We start from the raw sequence: 21,661 nt of genomic DNA, 5'->3' as shown, positions 1-21,661 counted from the left end.
CCTGTAAAAAAAAATAATAAAAATTTAAAAACAAAAAAAAACAAACAAGTATCTAAGCAAGGCAGTAGAGATTTGATTTTTAAATTTCTGCAGCCTTCCATTAAAAAAACATTGTACAGAGGTCATTAAAAAGAACTGTCATACACACAATCACCCTCAAAAACACCAGGCAGAAATCATACCAAAAAAGAGTTTCAGGAATAGTCTAGCAATGAAGAAGAGACAGTTTTAACTGGGTTAACAGAGGGAAAAGTAGTAGGAGCAGAAGCTGGTCCTCCCACAAGACTCTCTTATTTCCTCAGCAATCTGGATTTTCAGGAGATGGTCAGACAAATATTGTGGAAGCAAAATGAAGAAACTGAGGATTAATTATGAAGTACTGGCTCCTGACAAAGAGCTCAATCCTTGTATGTTGCAATTTATTTCACTGAAACAAACCATACTCTCTCCCAGAAAGTAAGTGCAGAGCTCCTTGAGCTCTCTGAGGAACATGCAGTGGTGCTATAAAAAATTATTAAGCCCTGACCAGTTGGCTCAGCAGTAGAGCATTGGCCTGGCGTGTGGAAGTCCTGGGTTCAATTCCCGGTCAGGGCACACAGGAGAAGCGCCCATCTGCTTCTCCACCCTTCCCCTTCTCCTTCCTCTCTGTCTCTCTCTTCCCCTCCCACAGCCAAGGCTCCACTGGAGCAAAGTTGGTCTGGGTACTGAGGATGGCTCCATGGCCTCCACCTCAGGCACTCGAATGGCTCCGGCAGCAATGGAACAATGTCCCAGATGGGCAGAGCATCGCCCCCCTGGTGGACATGCCGGTGTATCCTGGTCAGGAGCATGCCGGAGTCTGTCTGACTGCCTCCCCGCTTCTAACTTCAGAAAAAATACAGAAAAAAAAAAAAGAAACCACATTAAAAAAAAAAAGATTAATCATGGCAGAGGGAAGCAGTACATGTAACCATATGAAACAAATCCACCAAATTTTGTCTTAAAATTTGCAGTTTTTTTAATGAGAAGATAAGTTCCAAAAAGAAGAATAATTACAGATGAGACAAAATTCCTTTGAAGAATATCTCAACCTGGCTTCCACTGGCTAAAGGAATATCCACCCATAGCTCCAAATTCAGTTATTTTCCTAAAATGTTAGACAATTTCACTAGCTTTCAGAGACTTAACTATCATATACACACAAAAGAACAATTCCCCTATGCCAACTTCACACAACAATGCCTGGCCATGACCTTTACACTCAACCCCCCACCTCATTCCAGCCTCCCACTACTTCTTCAACCCCTAAAGCAAAAGCTTTTGAAGGCTCATTGTCTTTTATTCCCCAAATCCAGAATTTGGGCCTCCTCTTCTCTAAGTTTCTCCTATGGTTCCCCCATTTAGTTTCTACCCTATCTAGCCTCTAGATCCACTGGTCATCACTCAGCCAGATTTTCTGTCATCATTTCATTCCAAATTCAGTAATTAAAATTGTCAAGTTATATATGTACTCTGCTCATTACTGGAACCAGATTTCCAGTAATTTTCCTTCGACCTTGATCCACAGTATAACATCTCACTCAGCTTCACCAGAGCAGACCAAACAGACTATGTCACTTTTGCATCTTTGCCCTCCTCCTCCCCTCTTGAAAACTTGCTAATGTTGCATTATCACCAAAGAACCACCAAATTTTAGAAATGAAAATAACAAACATCATTCAGTTTAAGAGATGAAATGATTTTCTCAAAGCTAAGTAACGGCAGGCTAGTACTAGAAAGCAGAGCCCTCGTCACCCAGGCCTGTTCCATTTCCAAGTATAAAACCAGTATCTCCCAACCATCATGCTCTTGAAGGGTTATAAGTAACCAGTTTATTGTTTTTGAAAGCTTAAAATATCTCTATTATTTAAGCAGTTTTTGAAATTCTTCCACAATCTAGACAAATTTTTCTATACTTATGTCTAATAATAATTAGCCTTAAGATTACATTACCTAAATTAACTTATGCTATTTTACTTATATACTATGTAAATCAGTGACATACCTTAATATTGGTATTGACATATAAGATGTTTTATAACAATTTTTAAGACTAACAAGACAATAACTATTCTAGATAATCCATTAACAAGGTTATGGTTAAATAAACTGCGGTATGCCAATGTTGTAATGTATATGTCATGGTTAAAAATAAGGTAGACCTGGGCACTGGCCAGCTGGCTCAGTAGTAGGGCATCAGCCCAGTGTGTGGATGTCCTGGGTTCGATTCCTGGTTAGGGTACACAGGAGAAGCACCCATCTGCTTCTCTACCTCTCCCCCTCCCCCACCTCTTCCCCTCCCACAGCCATGGCTCAGTTGTAGCAAGTTGGCCCTGGGTGTTGAGGATGGTTCCATGGCCTTGCCTCAGATGCTAAAATAGCTTGTTTGCTAAGCAACGAAACAACAGCCCCAGATGGGCAGAGTATCTCCCCATAGGGAGCTTGCCGGGTGGATCCTGGTTGGGCACATGTGGGAGTCTGTCTCTCTGCCTCCCCGCTTCTCACTTAAGGAAAAAAAAAATGAGGTAGACCTTGATGGTCTGATGGAGAAAAATCTCCAAACATGGAAAAAGCAAACTGCAGAGACAGACATGTTTCTATATACATATATGTAATTATCCCACTTAAAAGAAAAAGTGTTTATGTATGTATTAAGATATATAAAACTGTACAAAAAGAAAAGGTATTCAAAATTTTGAACAGAGATTATCAACAGCCAGAAAAATGGGGGTATAGAGATCATTTACATTTTATCTATATACTTTATTATTTCAATTTCCTTCATGTGTGTGTGAGACAGACACACACAAACAAACACACACACACACACCACCCTTCCCCCCAGATCCAAACAAGATGCTATATCACAGCTGAAAAAGGGTATGTTAGCCATGAGTCTCAAACTCATGCAAAAATGAGCTGTGATACAACAGCATTCTATAGCTACCAGTATTTTTGTTAAAAATTTATCATCTGTTAACATATTTTGATACATAACTGAATTGAAAACTACATAGGATATCTCTAAGCTGCTTTGTAGAGTAATATGCAGTAATATGCACTTCTTGTGGGTGAGTGGCACCCAAGTAAATGGAGAGTTATTAAAGCTCACATATAATAAGATAACTAACCCTTGCTTTAGAGATAAAGTTAGTCTGACCTATGGTGGCACAGTAGATAAAAGAGTCAACCTGGAATGCTGAGGTTGCTGGTTTGAAACCTCAGGCTTGCCCGGTCAAGGCACATAAGAGAAGCAACTGCCTAAGGGTTGATGCTTTCTGCCTTGCCCCTACCTTTATCTCTCTCTCTTTCCTCTCTCTAAAATCAATAAATACAATATTTTTTTTACAAAGAAATAAAGTTAGACTAAATGGTACTTCACTGCTGAGAGACAACAGTAAAGAAGTAAGAAATTCTCCTAAACCCTAACCTGCTTCTTGTAGGCACGTATGCACCATTCTGATGAACCAAGGAGTTGAGCATTACCTAGGCCACGCAGAATATTTTCAAGGCTAAGAGATCCAGTTCTGTAAAAGTACCACTGCTCTACTTACGAAGCTGGTCGGTCCTGTCTGAGGTCGATGGTGAAGACAACTGCATCTTCACCTGCAGATAGAAACGTACAGGGAGAGTCTGGTTCCAAGGCCAACTGTAAGAGAAAAAAGGAAAAGGATGAGGTTTCTAAAGATTAAAATTAGGTTATCCAGTATTCCTTTATCTTTAGGAAGGGCTGTATTTAAAATGTCTCAGCAGGACAAATGTCTACCTTTTATTGTTATAAATTCCCAGGAAAGGAGATAATCAATAAACCTATCCTCTCTCATTCTGTGTAAATTACTTCCAGCTTGTTTACACAAGTGGAAAGGACAGGTGATTTGCTATTTTAACTAAGTCCCCAAGGGATTTAAACAGTGACACCAAAGGAAAACATCAGTCATTAGGGCTCATTCTCAAATAAAATCCATTCTACTCTCAGGTAAGGAAAGAAATGGAACCCAAGTTCCATTCCCCTAAACATCAGTGGTTCTCAAAGTGTGCGCCCTAGAAGATTTCCAGGTGCACCCTATGGTATTCCAGAGAAATATGTGCCTGTTGGGGACCAAAAAACCAACAGGGTTTTTGGAGTTTAGATTTTTGGGGACAGAGGTGTGGGGCACTGGCTGTAAGCTGTCAGTCTGCCCAACCCCCCACCTCACTTGCCTGATTAGGTTGCAAAAGCTGTTAAGCTGTGGTGCTGGATTGTTTACACTACCCCCCATGTTCCCTGGAAAGACTGGAGGCAAGTTTCTTCTATCCTTTGTTTGGTGTCAAGTTAAGATGATATGTATGGTGGGGGTTTTGAATTGATGATTAAACATAAGGAATTGTCTCTTGAAGCCTTTTGGATTTCTATAAAAGAAGAATATGTGGCAATATCTAAAAAAGCTTTGAACATTTTACTACAATTTTCAACATCCTATTTATGTGAATTAGGATTTTCTACTCTTAACACAAGAACAAAAAGAGAGGAATTTTTCAATGTATTGACAAGGAAATAAGAGTTTGCCTTTCAAATATATGCCCAAACACTGAAGAAATCACTAGGACACATGAGGCTCATGTTTCTCATAAACACAAGAATGAAAAAACTTAACACATTTGCACTGGGACCTGCCGAATTTACTAAATCTTACTAAGAATGTATCTATATATATATAAAAAAAACATTTTTGTCATTTTTTTTATTTTTTAACCCTTTAACAAATTCTAAAAAGCATAACTCAAAAAATGTAACATAAAAATGTTTTTTAATGTCAGAATAAATTTAATTTTGTTGTATTTATTTTGTTTAATTACCATAAAAGCATGCTTGGACTTTTTATTTCTTTTCTTTAACATTTAATTATTAAAACATTTCTCAGAAATTTATACGTAGTGTACCTACAATTATTTGCAGGATTTTTTTTTTTTTTTTTTGTGGCAGAGACAGAGTGAGTCAGAGAGAGGGACAAATAGGGACAGTCAGGAAGGGAGAGAGATAAGAAACATCAATTCTTCGTTGCGGCTCCTTAGTTGTTCACTGACTGATTTCTCATTTGCGCCTTGACTGAGGGGGGGGGGCTACAGCAGACCGAGTGACCCCTTGCTAAGCCAGCAACCCTGAACTCAAGCTGGCGAGCCTTGTTCAAACCAGATGAGCCTGCACTCAAGCTGGCGATCTCAGGGTCTCGAACCTGGGTCCTCCACATCCCAGTCCAACGCTCTATCCACTGCGCCACCGCCTGATCAGGCTACTTGCAGGATTTTAAATGTACCCCGACTTCAGAAAGTTTTGAGAACCACTGCCCTACACCTTAGTTCTAAAAATTAGTTATCTAGTAGGTTGGAGATACACTTAAGATTCAAAATAATACATAATTTTCACATTGCCTGAGCCATCCAGAAAAGGATACTACAGTTCCTTCTACATACATAGTTGCTTAGGCTTTTTAAAGAGAAGATCATTCTCGGCCCTGGCCAGTTGGCTCAGTGGTAGAGTGTCAGCCTGGCATATGGATGTCCCGGGTTCGATTCCCAGACAGGGCACACAGGAGGAGGGACCATCTGCTTCTCCACTCCTCCCCTTCTCCCTATCTCTTTTCCTCTCCCTGCAGCTATGGCTCAACTGGAGCAAGTTGGCCCCAGGTGCTGAGGATCGCTCTGTGGCCTCTGCGTCAGGCACTAAATAGCTCAGCTATAGAGCAACGGAGCAACAGCCTAGATGGGCAGAGCATCTCCCTGTGGGGGGCTTGCCGGGTGGATCCTGGTTGGGGCACATGCGGGAGACTGTCTCTCTGTTTTCCTGCTTCTCACTAAAGAAAAATTTTTTAAAAAGAGAGGACCATTTTCTTCCCATGGCACAGAAGAACATGATACCTATCCTGAGACTAGCCAGCTCCTTAGTCCTGACTGCCACCATGACTATTTAGCCTATAATCTATAATCCAGGTCTAAACAGAGCTTCCAAAAATAGTGCTGTTTGTACACTAAGAATTATGAGCAGAAAAGTTTGACCTCTTACATATGAGGAACCAACCACTCGCACCCTGGAGCTGTTAATAAGATGTTCTAAATATAATTAGAGTAAAGTTTAACGGTTTGGCCCTGACAGGATAGTGCAGAGGCTACCAGTTCAATCCCCGGTCAGGGAATATACAGGAGCAGATCAATGTTCCTATCTCTCTCTCCCTCTCTCCCTTCCCTTCTCTCTCTCTAAAATCAATACAATAAACATTTTTTTTTAATTAAAAAAAGATGGGGGAGGGGAGGGGCACAAAGAAAACCAGTTAGAAGGTGATGGAAGACAACTGGACTTTGGGTTATGGGAATGCAGCATAATTAAATGTCAAAATAACATAGAGATGTTTTCTCTGAACATATGTACCCTGATTTATCAATTGTCACCCCATTAAAATTAATTTAAAAAAAGAATTTTTTTAAAAAGTTTGGAAGGCATAGGAGACCTCAGGGATTTCCAAACTATGGTACAATTGAAGAATTAGGTATACAGGGGATCCTTGGGTTATAATACAGTTCCATTCCTATGACAGTAATGTAACACAAATTTTGGTGTAAGTCGAAACACCACCCTAGCCAAAGTCACTTACCTATCCTAAAACAGTTGTAAAATCATAATCCAGAACATAAAAAAACTAAGCTACAGAAAAAGGAAAGACATAAATACACTGTACTGTAGTAACAAAAAAAATGACTAACAAAGCAACACGGACGGAACACTTGATCTTGTAACAGTCCAAAATGGCGCAGGTAAGCGTACTGGGGGACGCCAACTCCCTCCCTCATATGCCGCATTACTGTGTCTTCTTCTGCCGTGCGCAACCAAAATAGTTTGCCCACGTAGTCCGAAAGTACGATGCTAACAGCATAAGCCAAAACACTCATGTCTCAATTTTTTAAAGTTTTTATGGGAGTAAGCATCATAAACTCAAAACATTGTATGTTGAGACTCATAACCTGAGGACTCCTATAATCAGCTTAATATTACATGTGCAAGATCTATAAATCTCTCAAATACCTGCATTCCAAGAAGTTTTAGATGATGGCTTTTTCTCCCTTCTTATGTACAAATCTTAGGACTCAAAGAAGGGAGGCAGGTGACTACAATAAACAGAGATACAAGAGCATCTTGGTGAGATCCAGAGGAGCTGAACTGCACATCCTTTCGGGCCAAGACTGACTTACCTTGTGGGATGCTCCCTTATGCTGGGCCACACGTTTTGTATTCTTGCAGCACTGTGTGGCAGACAACTCTGCTACTCGCACCTGCCCATCACGGGCACACATGGCCAGGGTGGAATCACCACTGTTAGGAAGGAACTTTGCCTGGGATGTTTAAGAATGAAAAAGGGGACACACAAAAGAAATCAAAGAGGTAAATATGAGAGAAAAAATTATAACAACCCCTACACACCATCTTTTGTTTCACTACAGCTGAAAACTTAGCTTGCCAACTCTTACATAATTGGTTAAAGTCTAATTTCTTCCGAAAGTTAACGGAGAGGTGGAGTAAAACTCTGGTGTAAGAGAGCATTTCAGTTAATTCTGGAAGGCTGAATTAGTACATGGTAACTAGGACTCTACCTACCAGCGGAGAAAAAGAAAAAAAGGAGGAAATCCTATCTTGATTCAGGAAGTAAACAAAATTTGCTATAAAGAAAAGGAAACTAGAGGGGATGTTGGAGAAAACATACTTAGAAATAAATGGCCAGTACAAATATGATGTATTGTGTTGACAAGTAAAATCTCCAGAGAATTACAGTACTCACTAACATTTATAAAATGTTTAAGTACCAGGCATGGTTCTAACTGCTCAGCTTCTATTGTTACTTAATCGTCATAACCCTCTGTTATTATCCCTGTATTATAGATAAACTGAAAAAGAGGTTAAATAACTTGCTTCAAATCACACAGCTAGTAAAGGGTAGGGCCAGAATTTAAACCCAAGCAGTCTGGCTCAATAGTCTCTGTCTTCACACTATATGCCTCCTACTAAGGCACACACATTCTGATGATTTCTAAGCACCCTACCTATGAGGAAATTTCCAACAGTCTTTAAGCTTAAGGAAAGAAAAGCTTGCCATAGGTCTTTTAGTGTATTTATAAGAGCCAAGGCAAGTGCATTATAAGAGCCAAGGTAGAACTGAGATTGATGTTTAATTCCTACAACTCCTTACCAACTCCCACTAGAGGCAACAGCTCAGATTTGTCTAACTCATGCCTGACTTTCAAATTGCTATTCTGCTCCCTTGCCTCACCTGGAAGACATTGCTTTTGTGACCACTCTCAAAGTCCAGTACTGGCTGCCGCCGCACCCAGTCCCAAACCACCACTTTCAGATCATCGCTGCCACTGGCCAGCCAAGTTCCACGCTGATTAAAGTGCAGGGTATTGACACAACCAGTATGGCCCTCAAGCCCATGCTGCAGGCGGAAACGCTGCACAAAGACTCTTGCCCCACAAGCCTCATATATAAAGCGGGAACTTGAACCCAGCTCCCGCTCCCGAAGGGCAAGAAGGGCTTGCCAGCGAGGTCGGGGTAGGGCTGATGTCTCTGAGGACACCCAGTCCTCCAGGGCCCGCTCATCATCTGATGAGTCCTGATCACGATTGGCCCGCTTGCGTTGTATACGACGCCGAGGATGCTCTTCTTCCTCCTCTTCTTCCTCCTCCTCTTCCTCTGAGCGATCATGAACTTGGTTTTCATCATTGATGGAGTAATGGCCAGTGTCCTCCATGCTGTCAGAGTCCTTATCTTCACCTGAGCTCTCTGTATCTGTGCCTCGACTTTCTGTGCTGGTGCGATTGGGACCACCATCATCCCCTGTCAAGCTCAAGCTCAGGTCTGAGGCCTCTACTTCAATGCCTGAGGATGTCTCCCTCCCCTCTTCAGCTCCAGACATCTCCTCTGGACTGCTAGACATACTTCCTGCATATAAGTAAGAAATGGGTCGGTGAGGGAGGGAAGAAGGAAATAGGATAGTGATCAGAAGCATTTCCCCACCTTAGTCTAAGAAATCATCACATCAAAAGATCCAGAAACCAATTTTGGCCAAAGTGTTTTCATTACAAACGTTTATAAAGAGTACCTTCTGAGGGGGAAACTTGGACAAGAAATTGAAAAGATTAAGATCAAAGCCACAAACAAACAAAAAGGTACTTCAACAGAATTGAAGAAATGCAGTATCTAAGAGTATAATACATTCTCAAGAGGCAAAGCACTGGCAGACTGTACGAAAGTATGCTTGCTATAACTACCTTAAGCTCTGCTCTTCTGGGTGGGCATCCATTAGTTACAGTAAATAATTAAACTAAATATAAGAAAAAGAATAACCATCCCCACAAGAGTTGGCATAGCCATCTTCTTAGAAAAAGATGAAAATTAACTGATTAAAAACACTTTGACAGTAAATGAGGAGCTGGATGTTTTCTTAATTTAAGAAAGCCACTTCAGTGCCTGACCAGGCGGTGGCGCAGTGGATAAAGAATCAGACTGGGATGTGGAGAACCCAGGTTCGAGACCCCGAGGTCGCCAGCTTGAGCACGGGCTCATCTGGTTTGAGCAAAGCTCACCAGCTTGGACCTTGGGGTCCCTGGCTCGAGCAAGGGGTTACTCCGTCTGCTGTAGCCCCATGGTCAAGGCACACATGAGAGAGCAATCGGTGAACAACTAAGGTGTTGCAACGAAAAACTGATGATTGATGCTTCTCATCTCTCTACGTTCCTGTCTGTCCCTATCTATCCCTCTCTCTGACTCTCTCTTTGTCTCTGTAAAAAATAAATAAATAAATAAAATAATTTAAAAAAAGAAAGCCACTTCAAGAAAACTACTACCATCCATCTCCTAAATTCTATGTTTCTTTCTCCAACATCTTAAAAGTCCACTAAGAATCCAGAAGAAAGTAGAAGAAACAAGTGTGAATTGTGATCATTTGAGTGAGCTCTTGCTCACTGTTTGCTAATATATGTATTCTGACTTGTTTCTGTTAATTTAATAATTTTAACACTATTTTTAGTTATACAAACTGTTTGAGACAAAGTTCTATCAGGAAGCATATGTACAGTGGTACCTGGGAAGAAAGTTCACCATTTTCTAGGCCTCTCATGCTGGTAGTTATAAAATAATCGGATCATACTGAATGATCTAATCCCCAACAATTAATAATGCGTTCTATCAGAAAAAGCCATATCATATTCCAATAAGTACTTGGCAACAACTTCCAACTTAAGGTCAAGGTGTAAAGAAAGGGAGAATGAACATTTCAAACACTGGTCATGCCTTTTTCTTAGATGGCTATAAATCTTATTTTGCCAGAAGTAAAGGCTGTTAGGCAAGACCAGCTATGGGTGATTCTGGCATGAGCTATTCAACTCCAATACTACATTAATGTTTAAAAATTCAAAGGACTGGAGCAGCTTACTGCTTATTCATCTAGACTAGAGAAGTAATTTCTGAAAATCTTCAAAGCAATGGAACTCCTTTTCCAATGAACTCGTAGACAAAACCCAAAACAGACAACAGATAATACAAATGCTTTGGTTCAAGTAGTGACAGAAGGTTGGGAACACATAAAAACAGCTCTTTTCCAAAAGCATCTCAACTAAGAGCACAGTGTGAAAACAACTAGGCTAGGAACTAGAAGATAAAGGGGAACAGTGCGGCAATTTGCTCCTATGAAATATAACTGCTGGAACTGCTGTCTATGCTGAGAAAGAGCAACAGGTGTTTTCTTTGTTTTTAATTAACAGAGAGAGGGACAGGTACGGACAGACAGACAGGAAGGGAGAGAGATGAAAAGCATCAATTCTTTGTTGTGGCATCTTAGTTGTTCACTGATAATAGTGTGGTTTTTGAAATACAACTGGGTTTCACATTTAGAGTGGTGAGAAGAGATAAAATATCACACCTATCACCTCTGTGGAGAATAAAAAATGAAAATGTCATAACCCCTAGCATTTATTGTTAAAATCATGATTAACAAATTAAGACAACTTTGCAGTGGGGGAGGGGCTATCACATTAACATAAAGGCCAGAGCATATTACAAGTTCAGCAAGAGAACCCTAATAGTCAACGACCAAGATCTAGCTAAGGGGCCGGCAAATTTTTTCCTGCCAACAGCCAGACCATAAAAATCTGAGGCTTCACAATCATATGGATCTCTGTGACAACTCCTCCACACCACACTGCTATAGCACAAAAGCAAACACAAATACTATGTAAATGACGGTGTTCCAATAAACTTCACAAAAACAGTGGCAGGCTGGACTTGGCCTCACGCCATAGTTTGCCAATCCCTGATCTAGCTAACATAGCCAAGTTCCAAATCAATTGTATACCTCAAAACCCTATAGAATGCTGTGTCTTGCAACTAAGCCTAGTGAAAAATCTGAACCACTTTTCTTTACAGAAGATGAATGGCAGTGGTAAGAAAAGAACAAAGGTGGCCCTGCCTGGTTGGTTCAATGGATAGAGCACTGGCCCAGTGTATGGATGCTCCAGGTTTGATTCCCAGTCAGGGCACATAAGAGAAGAGACCATCTGCTCCTGCTCCCTTCCACTACCCTCTCTCTCTCTCTCTTCCCCTCCTGCAGCCACTGGCTCGACTGGTTTGAGCGCCGGCCCCAGGTGCTAAGGATAACTTGGTTGGTCCAAGTGCATCAGTCTCAGGAACTAAAAATAGCTCAGTTGATCTGAGCATAAGCCCCAGAAGGGGGTTGACAGATGGCTCCCGGTGGGGGTGAATGCAGCACTCTATCTCCCCTCCTATCCCTTAAAAAAAGGGGGGACAATAAAACAGCATGTTGAAAAATCTCACTTTCCCCTCTTCAGTTTCATTACTGTCAATCACACCAACTAGAATTTAGCCTATAATCCTGATTTGCAAGGTACTAAGGAATGCTAGACACTGTGCTGCCCAACCAAAGCCATTCAAAGGATGTTTTTCTAGTTTAATAGTTGGTTCGGAGTTGAAGTACTGGTTGAATAACCAAGGTAGTAGCTAATTCTATCAGAATCTTGATATCTTGCCTTCAAATCTGCACTAGACACAATGATTTAACATGTGGTAGCACTGGTACAAGAAAGAAAAGATGGAAGGGTGGGTGGGTGGGTGGAAGGGTGAGAGGATGAGTGGGTGGATGAAAGGGTAAGAGGATGAGTGGGTGAGTGGGTGGGTGCATGGGTGGAAGAAAGGCAAAAAGAAAACCCCAGTTCTAGGTGGTTTAGGTTATAACTTCATCTCTTATCTAATATCTCTATCAAACTATGATCTACCACAGAAAGAGACTTCTCATTATAACTAGGGAACCTCATCTTCCCAACAACTTGTTCCCATCACCAACTAGATCATTCTTCTCTTTTATTAACAGCATCTCCTAGGTTTTATCCATCCCTACAACTTTTCAGAATTCCAAACCTGACCTCTAATAGACATAACTCTTTAACTGATCTTCTGAAAACAATCAGATAGAAGTTGAAGAAACAAAAGTACCAGACAGTCCAAGGTGTTTGTTTCCTGTGTAGTTTCCTGTACTCAAAACAACTCAAGGGCTTACTCTTAGGAAAGATTTCCTTCCCTCCACTAATATCCATGTCTCCACTCTTTGAGGAAGGAGAACCTTTGTTTAACAGCAAAAAGAACTTCACCTTCATTTTAGCCCCTTACCATTAGCTAAGTCTGTTTTGCCATCTGTGTTGCTTCCTTTGCTGGACATCTTGATTGATGTTTGTTGTAGCCAGCCTGGATTTGGAAAGGCAAGAAAATAACAATTAGCTGACCTGTGGTGGCGCAGTGGATAAAGCGTCGACTTGGAACACTGAGGTCACCAGTTCAAAACCCTGGGCTTCCCTGGTCAAGGCACATATAGGAGCTGATGCTTCCTGCTCCTCCCCCCTTGTCTCTTTATCTCTCCTCTCTGTATAAAATGAATAAATAAGAAGAAAATAACAATTAGAAAACAATGTGGAAAAGATGCTAAAAGAGACAAAAAGATTTAACAGTGTAGAGCCTTTATCATTTTTATAAAAACAATTTTTTATGTGTGCTCAACAGGGCTTCTCAGATGCTGAAAATCTACCAGAGTCTCCCACTATGTCTAAATTCCATAAAGAGACATATCTCTGGGAACTCAACTGCAATCTCTTCACCTTACTCACTGAGTACCTAGCAATGTTTTTTCAGCTGGGAAAGAGGAAACTCAAAGCCTGAAACAGAAGGTATATATCAAGTGATACATCTATAAGCAGAGAGCTTTAACTCAATACAAAGAGCTGACTTTAGCACTGTCCTCTAGAAAAAATCTTCTATTGTAAATACTAGTCTTACGTATCCACAAACTCTGTTATCAGTGGTTTTCAACCTTTATACACTGGGGGATGAGTGAAAATCGGAGAGCTGCCTAACTGATGGTGGCCCAAGGGATAGAGCATTGACCTGGGATGCTGAGGTCCAAGGTTTGAAAACCAAGGTTGCTAACTTGAGCACAGGTTCATCAGCTTGAGTGTGGGATCATCAACATAATTCCATGGTCCCTGGCTTGAGCCCAAGGTTGCTGGCTTGAACAAGGGGTCATTGGCTCAGGTGGAACCCCTCAGTCAAAGCACTTATGAGAAGCAATCAATGAACTAAAGTGCCATAACTACAAGTTGATTCTTTTTCTCCCTCTCCCTTACTGTCTGCCTCTTTAAAAAAAAAATTATTATGAATAAAGTGTCGACCTGGAAATGCTGAGGTCGCCAGTTCGAAACCCTGGGCTTGCCTGGTCAAAGCACATATGGGATTTGATGCTTCCAGCTCCTCCCCCCTTCTCTCTCTCTGTCTCTCTCTCTCCCTCTCTCTCCTCTCTAAAAAAATGAATAAAAAAAATTATTATTATTATTGTGGAGACTGCCAAGGCAGAAATCACCCTGAGCATAAGCAAATTCAACTAAGATCATTGAGCCTATAATCCTCATACAACATCAGGGTGGTTAACTCTTTCATGGACAGGCACGAAATTTCTGGTGGTCTTCCACAGATCACCGATTGAAAAACACTGCTCTATATTACACTGTCTTCTCAGGAAGTGGTGGGTAAGACTCTTTATATCACTTAATACACAAACTAAAAGAGATGAAAGAAATCAAGCTCATGGGGTAAGGGGTTTTTTATTCACACCAATGCCTAACTTCATTCACACTTATAGGTGCAGATATTCACTATTTTAAGAAGCAAAGACAAATTAAAACTTGGGAGCCCCTCCCTCTAAGAAAGAACGTTCAAGGTTTTTCCCCCTCTTTACACTAATAATAATCACCAAGTGCAAAGCTGGGGAAGAAAAGGGCAACATTTCTATTAAACCATCTCAGTCTATTTCATAAAATAACAAACATTATTTCACAATTCTACCAACTTTTGCCAGATTTGTCCTTTTGGCAAAGCTATAACTAGGAATCAAGGTACCTAGCTTTTTCCTTTTTATATCACTGTAACACATTATTTTTTCAGGGCCTTACTCCTACCTTGAGCAAATTTCAAAGAGCAAAGAAAAATACTCTTCAGACCATAATTTTATTAAGCCATTTCAGTGCCATGGACAAAAAGCACTAGTAAAAGGCAAAATATGATTATAACTCCAGTCCTTGTACCCAGGCATAATGGCCTCTAATCTTTCAACAGCCCTTTCATTCCTATAACAATTAACCCAGAAGCAGCTCCATCCTTACCCTTTATTCTATTCTACAAAAATCAACTTGCCATAAAAAGTGTCCTCTGCCAAGGGACAGCTGCCAAAAGATTGCTTATAGTAGGCCAAAGCAGGGGAGTGAAAATAAGCCAAGAGCAGGACTGAGGCTGAATCTGAGGGAAGAACACCTGGAAGGCTGATGATGAAAGACAAAGCCAATAAAAAACAGATTTGTGAAGACACATAAAGAAAAACAGTGAAGAGCTATTTGTAGAGAGGGCTATTTTCTTCCTCCTACTTCCAATGATATATATTTTTGTATGGCATTCCTTATACACCGCTTGATTTCTCTCATAGCAGTCCCTGTTTATATTCTTTATTTATGTTTATTTTAAATTTAGTGAGAAGAGGGGAGGCAGAAGGACAAACTGCCACATGTACTCCGACCAGGATCTACCTGGCAAGCCCACTAGGGGACAATGCTCTACCTATCTGGGGCGCTTGCTCCATTGCAACTGGGGCCATTTATTTTTAAGCACCTGAGGCGGAGGCCAAGGAGGCATCCTCAATGTCCAAGGGCAACTCCAGCGTGACAACTGAGCCATGGCTGTGTGAGAGGGACAGAAGTAGAGGGGAAGGAGGAGAGTGAGAGGATGAGGGGAAAGGGTGGAGAAGCAGATGGTCGCTGCTCCTGTGTGACCTAACTGGGAATCAAACCTGGGACACGTACAAGCCAGGCCGCCGCTCTACCACTGAGCCAACTGGCCAAGGCTGTTTATATTCTTTAGTATCTCAGTAATACCTTCTTCCCAACCTAGGGTTTAAATTAATTATATTAATACTAATAAGTGCTGCCTGACCAGGTGGTGGCGCAGTGGATAGAGCATCGGACTGGGACGCGGAGGACCCAGGTTCGAGACCCCGAGGTTCCCAGCTTAAGCGCGGGCTCATCAGGTTTGAGCAAAGCTCACCAGCTTGAGCCCAAGGTCGCTGGCTCGAGCAAGGGGTCACTCGGTCTGCTGTAGCCCCCCCCATCAATGCACATAATGAGAAGTCAATGAACAACTAAGGAACCGCAACAAAGAATTGATGTTTCTCATCTCTCTCCCTTCCTGTCTGTCTGTCCCTATCTGTCCCTCCCTCTGACTCTCTGTCTCTGCCATACACACATACACAAAAAAAATACTAATAAGTGCTATGAAGTGAGGAAAATAATTGCACTACTTGGTTAAGATTAAAAACTAAGGTCATAAGTACAACTTAATGGTCCACTGCGAACAGATCTGATGTTTTCTTACCTCCAAAATCAAAACTGTCAACCATACCATACTTCCAACTCCACTATTATCCACTCCCAGAGAAGAATAAAGCAGCTCCAGGGAACCCTTCTCAAAACTGAATCTCGCCTGGCCTATGGTAACACAGTGGATAGAGTGTCGACCTGGAACACTGAGGTTGCTGGTTCAAAATCCTGGGCTTTCTCAGTCAAGGCACATACAACAAGCAAGCAATGAACTAAAGTGAAACAACTATACATCTCACTCCTCCCAGCCCCTTTCTGTAAAATCAGTAAATAAATAAAAAAAAAAGCAACTGAGCCTGACCAGGCGGTGGCGCAGTGGATAGAGCGTCAGACTGGGATACGGAAGGACCCAGGTTCGAGACCCCGAGGTCACCAGCTCGAGGTCACCAGCTTGAGTGTGGGCTCATTTGGTTTGAGCAAAAAAAATTCACCAGCTTGGACCCAAGGTCACTGGCTCAAGGGGTTACTTGGTCTGCTGAAGGCCCATGGTCAAGGCACATATGAGAGAGCAATCAATGAACTAAGGTGTCGCAATGTGCAACGAAAAACTAATGATTGATGCTTCTCATCTCTCCGTTCCTGTCTGTCTGTCCCTGTCTATCCCTCACTCTGACTCTGCAAAAAATAAAATAAATAAAATAGCAACTGAATCTCATCTCCTTCTCTGGAAGCCCAGACTGCCTGAACTTTAGACTCATACTGGCTATAGAAAACACATTTGCTTTCCCAGCCTCTATGACCAGGAGAAGCCAAAGCCTAGTGCCCACCTCAGCTCTGAGAAGTGGGCAAAGGAGAGTCACGAGGTTCAACCCCATACCCAGAAGATATAGATGTCATCTTTTGGAAAAACTTCCCTGACCAGGTGGTGGTACAGTGGATAGAGCAGGGGTCAGGAATCTTTATGACTGAGAGAGCCATAAACACCACATATTTTAAAATGTAATTCCGTGAGAGCCACAAAACAACCCGTGTACATTACGCATTATCCAATAAAAACTGGTGTTGTTTTGGAGGACAGCTATGATTGGCTCCAGCCACCCGCAACCATGAACATGAGCGGTAGGAAATGAATGGATTGTAATACATGAGAATGTTTTATATTTTTAACGTTATTGTTTTTTTTTTATTAAAGATTTGTCTGCGAGCCAGATGCAGCCATCAAAAGAGCCACATCTGGCTCGCGAGCCATAGGTTCTCGACCCCTGGGATAGAGTGTTGGCTAAGGACCCAGGTTTGAAACCCTGGGGTTGCTGGTTTGAGCATGTGTTCATCCGGCTTGAGCACAGGTTCAACAACCTGAGCACGAGGTTGTTGCTTGAGGTTGAGAGTGAGATCATAGACATGATCCCATGGTCACTGGCTTGAGCAAGGGGTCATTGGCTTTGTTGGAAGCCCCCCCCCATCAAGGCTCATATGAGAAAGCAATCGATGAACTAAGGTGCCACTACAACAAACTAATGCTTCTCATTCCTCTCTCTTCCTGTCTCTCTTGTGTGCTTTAAAAAAGAAAAATTGGCCTGACCTGTGGTGGTGCAGTGGATAAAGCATCAACCTGGAATGCTGAGGTTGCCGGTTCAAAACCCTGGGCTTGCCCTGGCTGGTTGGTTCAGTGGTAGAGCGTCGGCCTGGCGTGTAGAGGTCCCGGGTTCGATTCCTGGCCAGGGCACACAGGAGAAGCGCCCATCTGCTTCTCCACCCTCCCCCTCTCCTTCCTCTCTGTCTCTCTCTTCCCCTCCCACAGCGAGGCTCCAGTGGAGCAAAGATGGCCCGGGCGCTGGGGATGGCTCCTTGGCCTCTGCCCCGGGCGCTAGAGTGGCTCTGGTCGCGACAGAGCGATGCCTCAGAGGGGCAGAGCACCGCCCCCTGGTGGGCAGAGCGTCGCCCCCTGGTGGGCGTGCCAGGTGGATCCCGGTCAGGCGCATGCGGGAGTCTGTCTGACTGTCTCTCCCGTTTCCAGCTTCAGAAAAATACAAAAAAAACCAAACCAAAACAAAACAAAACCCTGAGCTTGCCTGGTCAAGGCACATATGGGAGTTGATGCTTCCTGCTCCTCCCCCCTTCCCTCTCTCTCTCTCTTCTCTAAAATGAATAAATAAATTTAAAAATAAATAAATAAACTCAGGAGAGATGATCATGGCTCAGATAAAAAAAAAAAAAGAATTGGTGCAAGTTTCTTGCAAGGAGGGGTTGTCTCTCTTTTCTAAATTAGTGAAAGAGACAGAGACAGAGACAAACAGACTAACCAGAAGGGAGAGATGAGAAACATCAACTCATGATTGTTATCACTTTAGTTGTTCATTGATTGTTTCTCATACATGCCCTTGGGGCGGGGGGCCCTCAAGCCAGCAACCTTGGGCTTTAAACCAACAACTTTTGGGCTCAAGCGAGCAACCATGGTAGCATGAATCTTTTTTTTTTTTTTATTTTGTTTATTCATTTTAGGGGGGGGAGGGAGAAGAGCAGAAAGCATCAACTTCCATATGTGACTTGACCAGGAAAGCCCAGGGTTCCAAACCCATGACCTCAGCGTTCTAGGTTGACGCTTTATCCACTGTGACACCACAGGTCAGGTGGTAGCATGAATCTATGATCCCACACTCAAGCTGGTGAGCCTGTGCTCAAGCCAGATGAGCCCACGCTCAAGTTGGCAACCTCAGGGTTTCAAACATGGGACACCTCAGCATTCCAAGTCAATGCTCTATCCGCACCACTGGTCAGGTAAGAAGGGATCTTCTCTTTGAAGAAAAAAGTTGACAATTTATTGCTAAATTCAGAAACAGAGAAAACCCTGTAAATGTTTATGTCAACTCTAATCACTAAGTTAATATAGGCAGATAGCTTCTAAAGGTCACAGTTCAGGGCCACAGAGTTTAGCAAAATTAGTCCTAAACTGAAAATCTGAAGTCTAAGATTCTAGTATCAGCTAAACACATTAGCATATTTTGTGACCTTGGATTAGCTACTTAATCTTTTCTGAACTTCATTTTCTTTTTTTGTAAAATATTGGTAACTCTAGAGATGATACAGATAAGTATAGTTACATGTTAAAAATTTCTGCAGAAGGATGCTCTAGAGCAGTGGTGTCAAAACTGATAATGAACTATTTATCAGTGAAAGCTGAGCATGAACCTTCAATATGAGTGTACATACACACAGATATTTAATCAATTCACATTAAATATTAGGCTTTTTCTAGGAAAAACTAGAAATTAGGGTGCATATATTCCCACTTTGGGAGAATCTTCTCTAGAAAGCCAAGAAACTGTGACAATAAAATAATACAATTATTGGCCCTGGCCGGTTGGCTCAGCAGTAGAGCGTCAGCCTGGCGTGCAGGGGACCCGGGTTCGATTCCCGGCCAGGGCACATAGGAGAAGCGCCCATTTGCTTCTCCACCCCCACCCCCTCCTTCCTCTCTCTCTCTCTCTTCCCCTCCCGCAGCCAAGGCTCCAATGGAGCAAAGATGGCCCGGGCGCTGGGAATGGCTCCTTGGCCGCTGCCCCAGGCGCTAGAGTGGCTCTGGTCACGGCAGAGCGACCCCCCGGAGGGGCAGAGCATCGCCCCCTGGTGGGCAGAGCATCGCCCCTGGTGGGCGTGCCGGGTAGATCCCGGTCGGGCACATGCGGCAGTCTGTCTGACTGTCTCTCCCCGTTTCCAGCTTCAGAAAAATACAAAAAAAAAAAAAAAAAATACAATTATTTTGGGGATAAGCTGTTACTCTTATCATATAAACTTCAGTCGTAATGAAGAAATTTAAAAAAATCTCAACTCTGCCTGACCTGTCACCATAGGTCACAGTGGATAAAGCGTGGACCTGGAATGCTGAGGTCGTTGGTTCAAAACCCTGGGATTACCTGGTCAAGGCACATATGGGAGTTGATGCTTCCTGCTCCTCCCCTCTTCTCTCTCTCTCTCTCTCCTCCTTCTCATCTCTTAATATAAATAAATAAAGTCTTAAAAAAAAAAAACCTCAACTCTAGAGTAGGAATTAAAAATAAATGCCCAAGTTAAAACAGGCTATGATGCTATCTATGACTGAACCTGAGGTCTCAAGTATGGAAGCCACTCTAAAATCTCTTCCATCACCAAGAAATATCAATTTATCTTATAATCTGAGGTTAGATACCATATTTGACCCTAATTTAGACTGCATTCTTTGGGGGTCAAAATGAAGGTGGAAAGAGACTTTGCATAGGGCATGGGTCACGATGTAATGTGTAGGTATTTATGCTGATTGGGAAACTTGAAAATATGTCAACACAATACATTCAATTTTTTTTTAAATTTTTTATTTAATTCATTTTAGAGAGGAGAGGGAGAGACAGAGAGAGAGAGAAGGGGGGGAGGAGCTGGGGGCATCAACTCCCATATGTGCCTTGACCAGGCAAGCCCAGGGTTTCGAACCGGCGACCTCAGCATTTCCAGGTCAACGCTTTATCCACTGCGCCACCACAGGTCAGGCCTCAACACAATACATTTAAAACAATTTTTTTAATTAAAAAAAAAAACAGCAGAAATCTGGATGAAGAGGTGATGGGAGGGATGACTGATTTTTTACTCTAAGCCTATGAATGTAAAATATAAAGAGCAAGGTCAACTGTTTTAAAATTACAGGTTGAAAATTGGGGGGGGGGGAATAAAAGCTACCCTTTTAATTCTTTAATGCACTACATTGCCACCAAATCCAGTTTTACCTTAATCAATTTCCATGTAAAATCTACTGAGCTTGGAAAAGCTGATGAGTTAAACTCCCAGGTAACTGAGGGAGTTTAACCAGATTAGCTCTGCTGCATGTATTCTAAATATAACTATAACCCCTACCCAAACTGAAGATTAAATAGTAAACTATTGGGAAACAGGGGGAAAGAAAACATTAGGTGTCATTTTAATTTCTACCTCAGAAATCTGGTGACCTAGAATGTTCTTGACTTAGTAAGAAAAAAGTCTTAAATTTTTAACCAAATAGATAACAAAATACTAGTAAGAACCAAGCAGAGGGAGAGTTAATACAGTATGGTAAGAGAACTCTGTCGAAGAAGTACCAAGTTTAAAACCCACTGAGGCTGTTTCCTTTTCCTAACACCAATGAAAGATCTGTACAAGAGATCTGTATACTAAGACAATAAGACATCAAAATGTAAAATACATACATATATATAAAGAATCTTGACTCTGTTTGTACAATATACAAAAACTAACTGAAAATGGATCATAAACCTAAATGAAAAAGCTAACAATAATATAACTTCCAAAATAAAACAATGGAGATAATCTTTGTGACAATGAGTTAGGCAAATATTCCTTAAGGTAGTACTCAAAAAGCACAAACCATAAAAGAAAAACAACTGGACATACCAAAATTTAAAATCTACTCTTCAAGAGACTCTTTTAAGAAGATGAGCCTGGCCCTGGCCGGTTTGCTCAGTGGTAGAGCATCGGCCTGGCGTTCGGGAGTCCCAGGTTCGATTCCGGCCAGGGCACACAGGAGAGGAAGGCACCTCTGCTTCTCCACCCCTCCCCCTCTCCTTCCTCTCTCTCTCTCTTCCCCTCCCGCAGCCAAGGCTCCATTGGAGCAAAGTTTGCCCGGGCGCTGAGGATGGCTCTGTAGCCTCTGCCTCAGGCGCTAGAATGGCTCTGA

General features: G+C 42.1%; 1 protein-coding gene across 3 annotated transcripts in view; it reads right to left on the bottom strand.

The window, feature by feature from the left end:
- The window catches only part of DCAF8 (DDB1 and CUL4 associated factor 8), a 59,752-nt gene that overhangs the window by 15,024 nt on the left and 23,067 nt on the right, over nt 1–21,661 (bottom strand). For all 3 annotated transcript variants that reach the window (XM_066261671.1, XM_066261669.1, XM_066261670.1), the window contains exons 3-6: nt 12,722–12,796; nt 8,313–8,983; nt 7,240–7,380; nt 3,573–3,667 (exon numbers count right to left, since the gene is read on the bottom strand). In XM_066261671.1, the coding sequence (XP_066117768.1) occupies nt 3,573–3,667; nt 7,240–7,380; nt 8,313–8,983; nt 12,722–12,770 (956 nt within the window). In that variant the 5' untranslated portion in view covers nt 12,771–12,796. The remainder of the gene's footprint in view (nt 1–3,572; nt 3,668–7,239; nt 7,381–8,312; nt 8,984–12,721; nt 12,797–21,661) is intronic.

The sequence above is a fragment of the Saccopteryx bilineata genome, chromosome 2 (assembly GCF_036850765.1).
Source record: "Saccopteryx bilineata isolate mSacBil1 chromosome 2, mSacBil1_pri_phased_curated, whole genome shotgun sequence".
Lineage (NCBI taxonomy): Eukaryota > Metazoa > Chordata > Mammalia > Chiroptera > Emballonuridae > Saccopteryx > Saccopteryx bilineata.
This window is presented reverse-complemented; position numbering and strand designations above follow the sequence as displayed.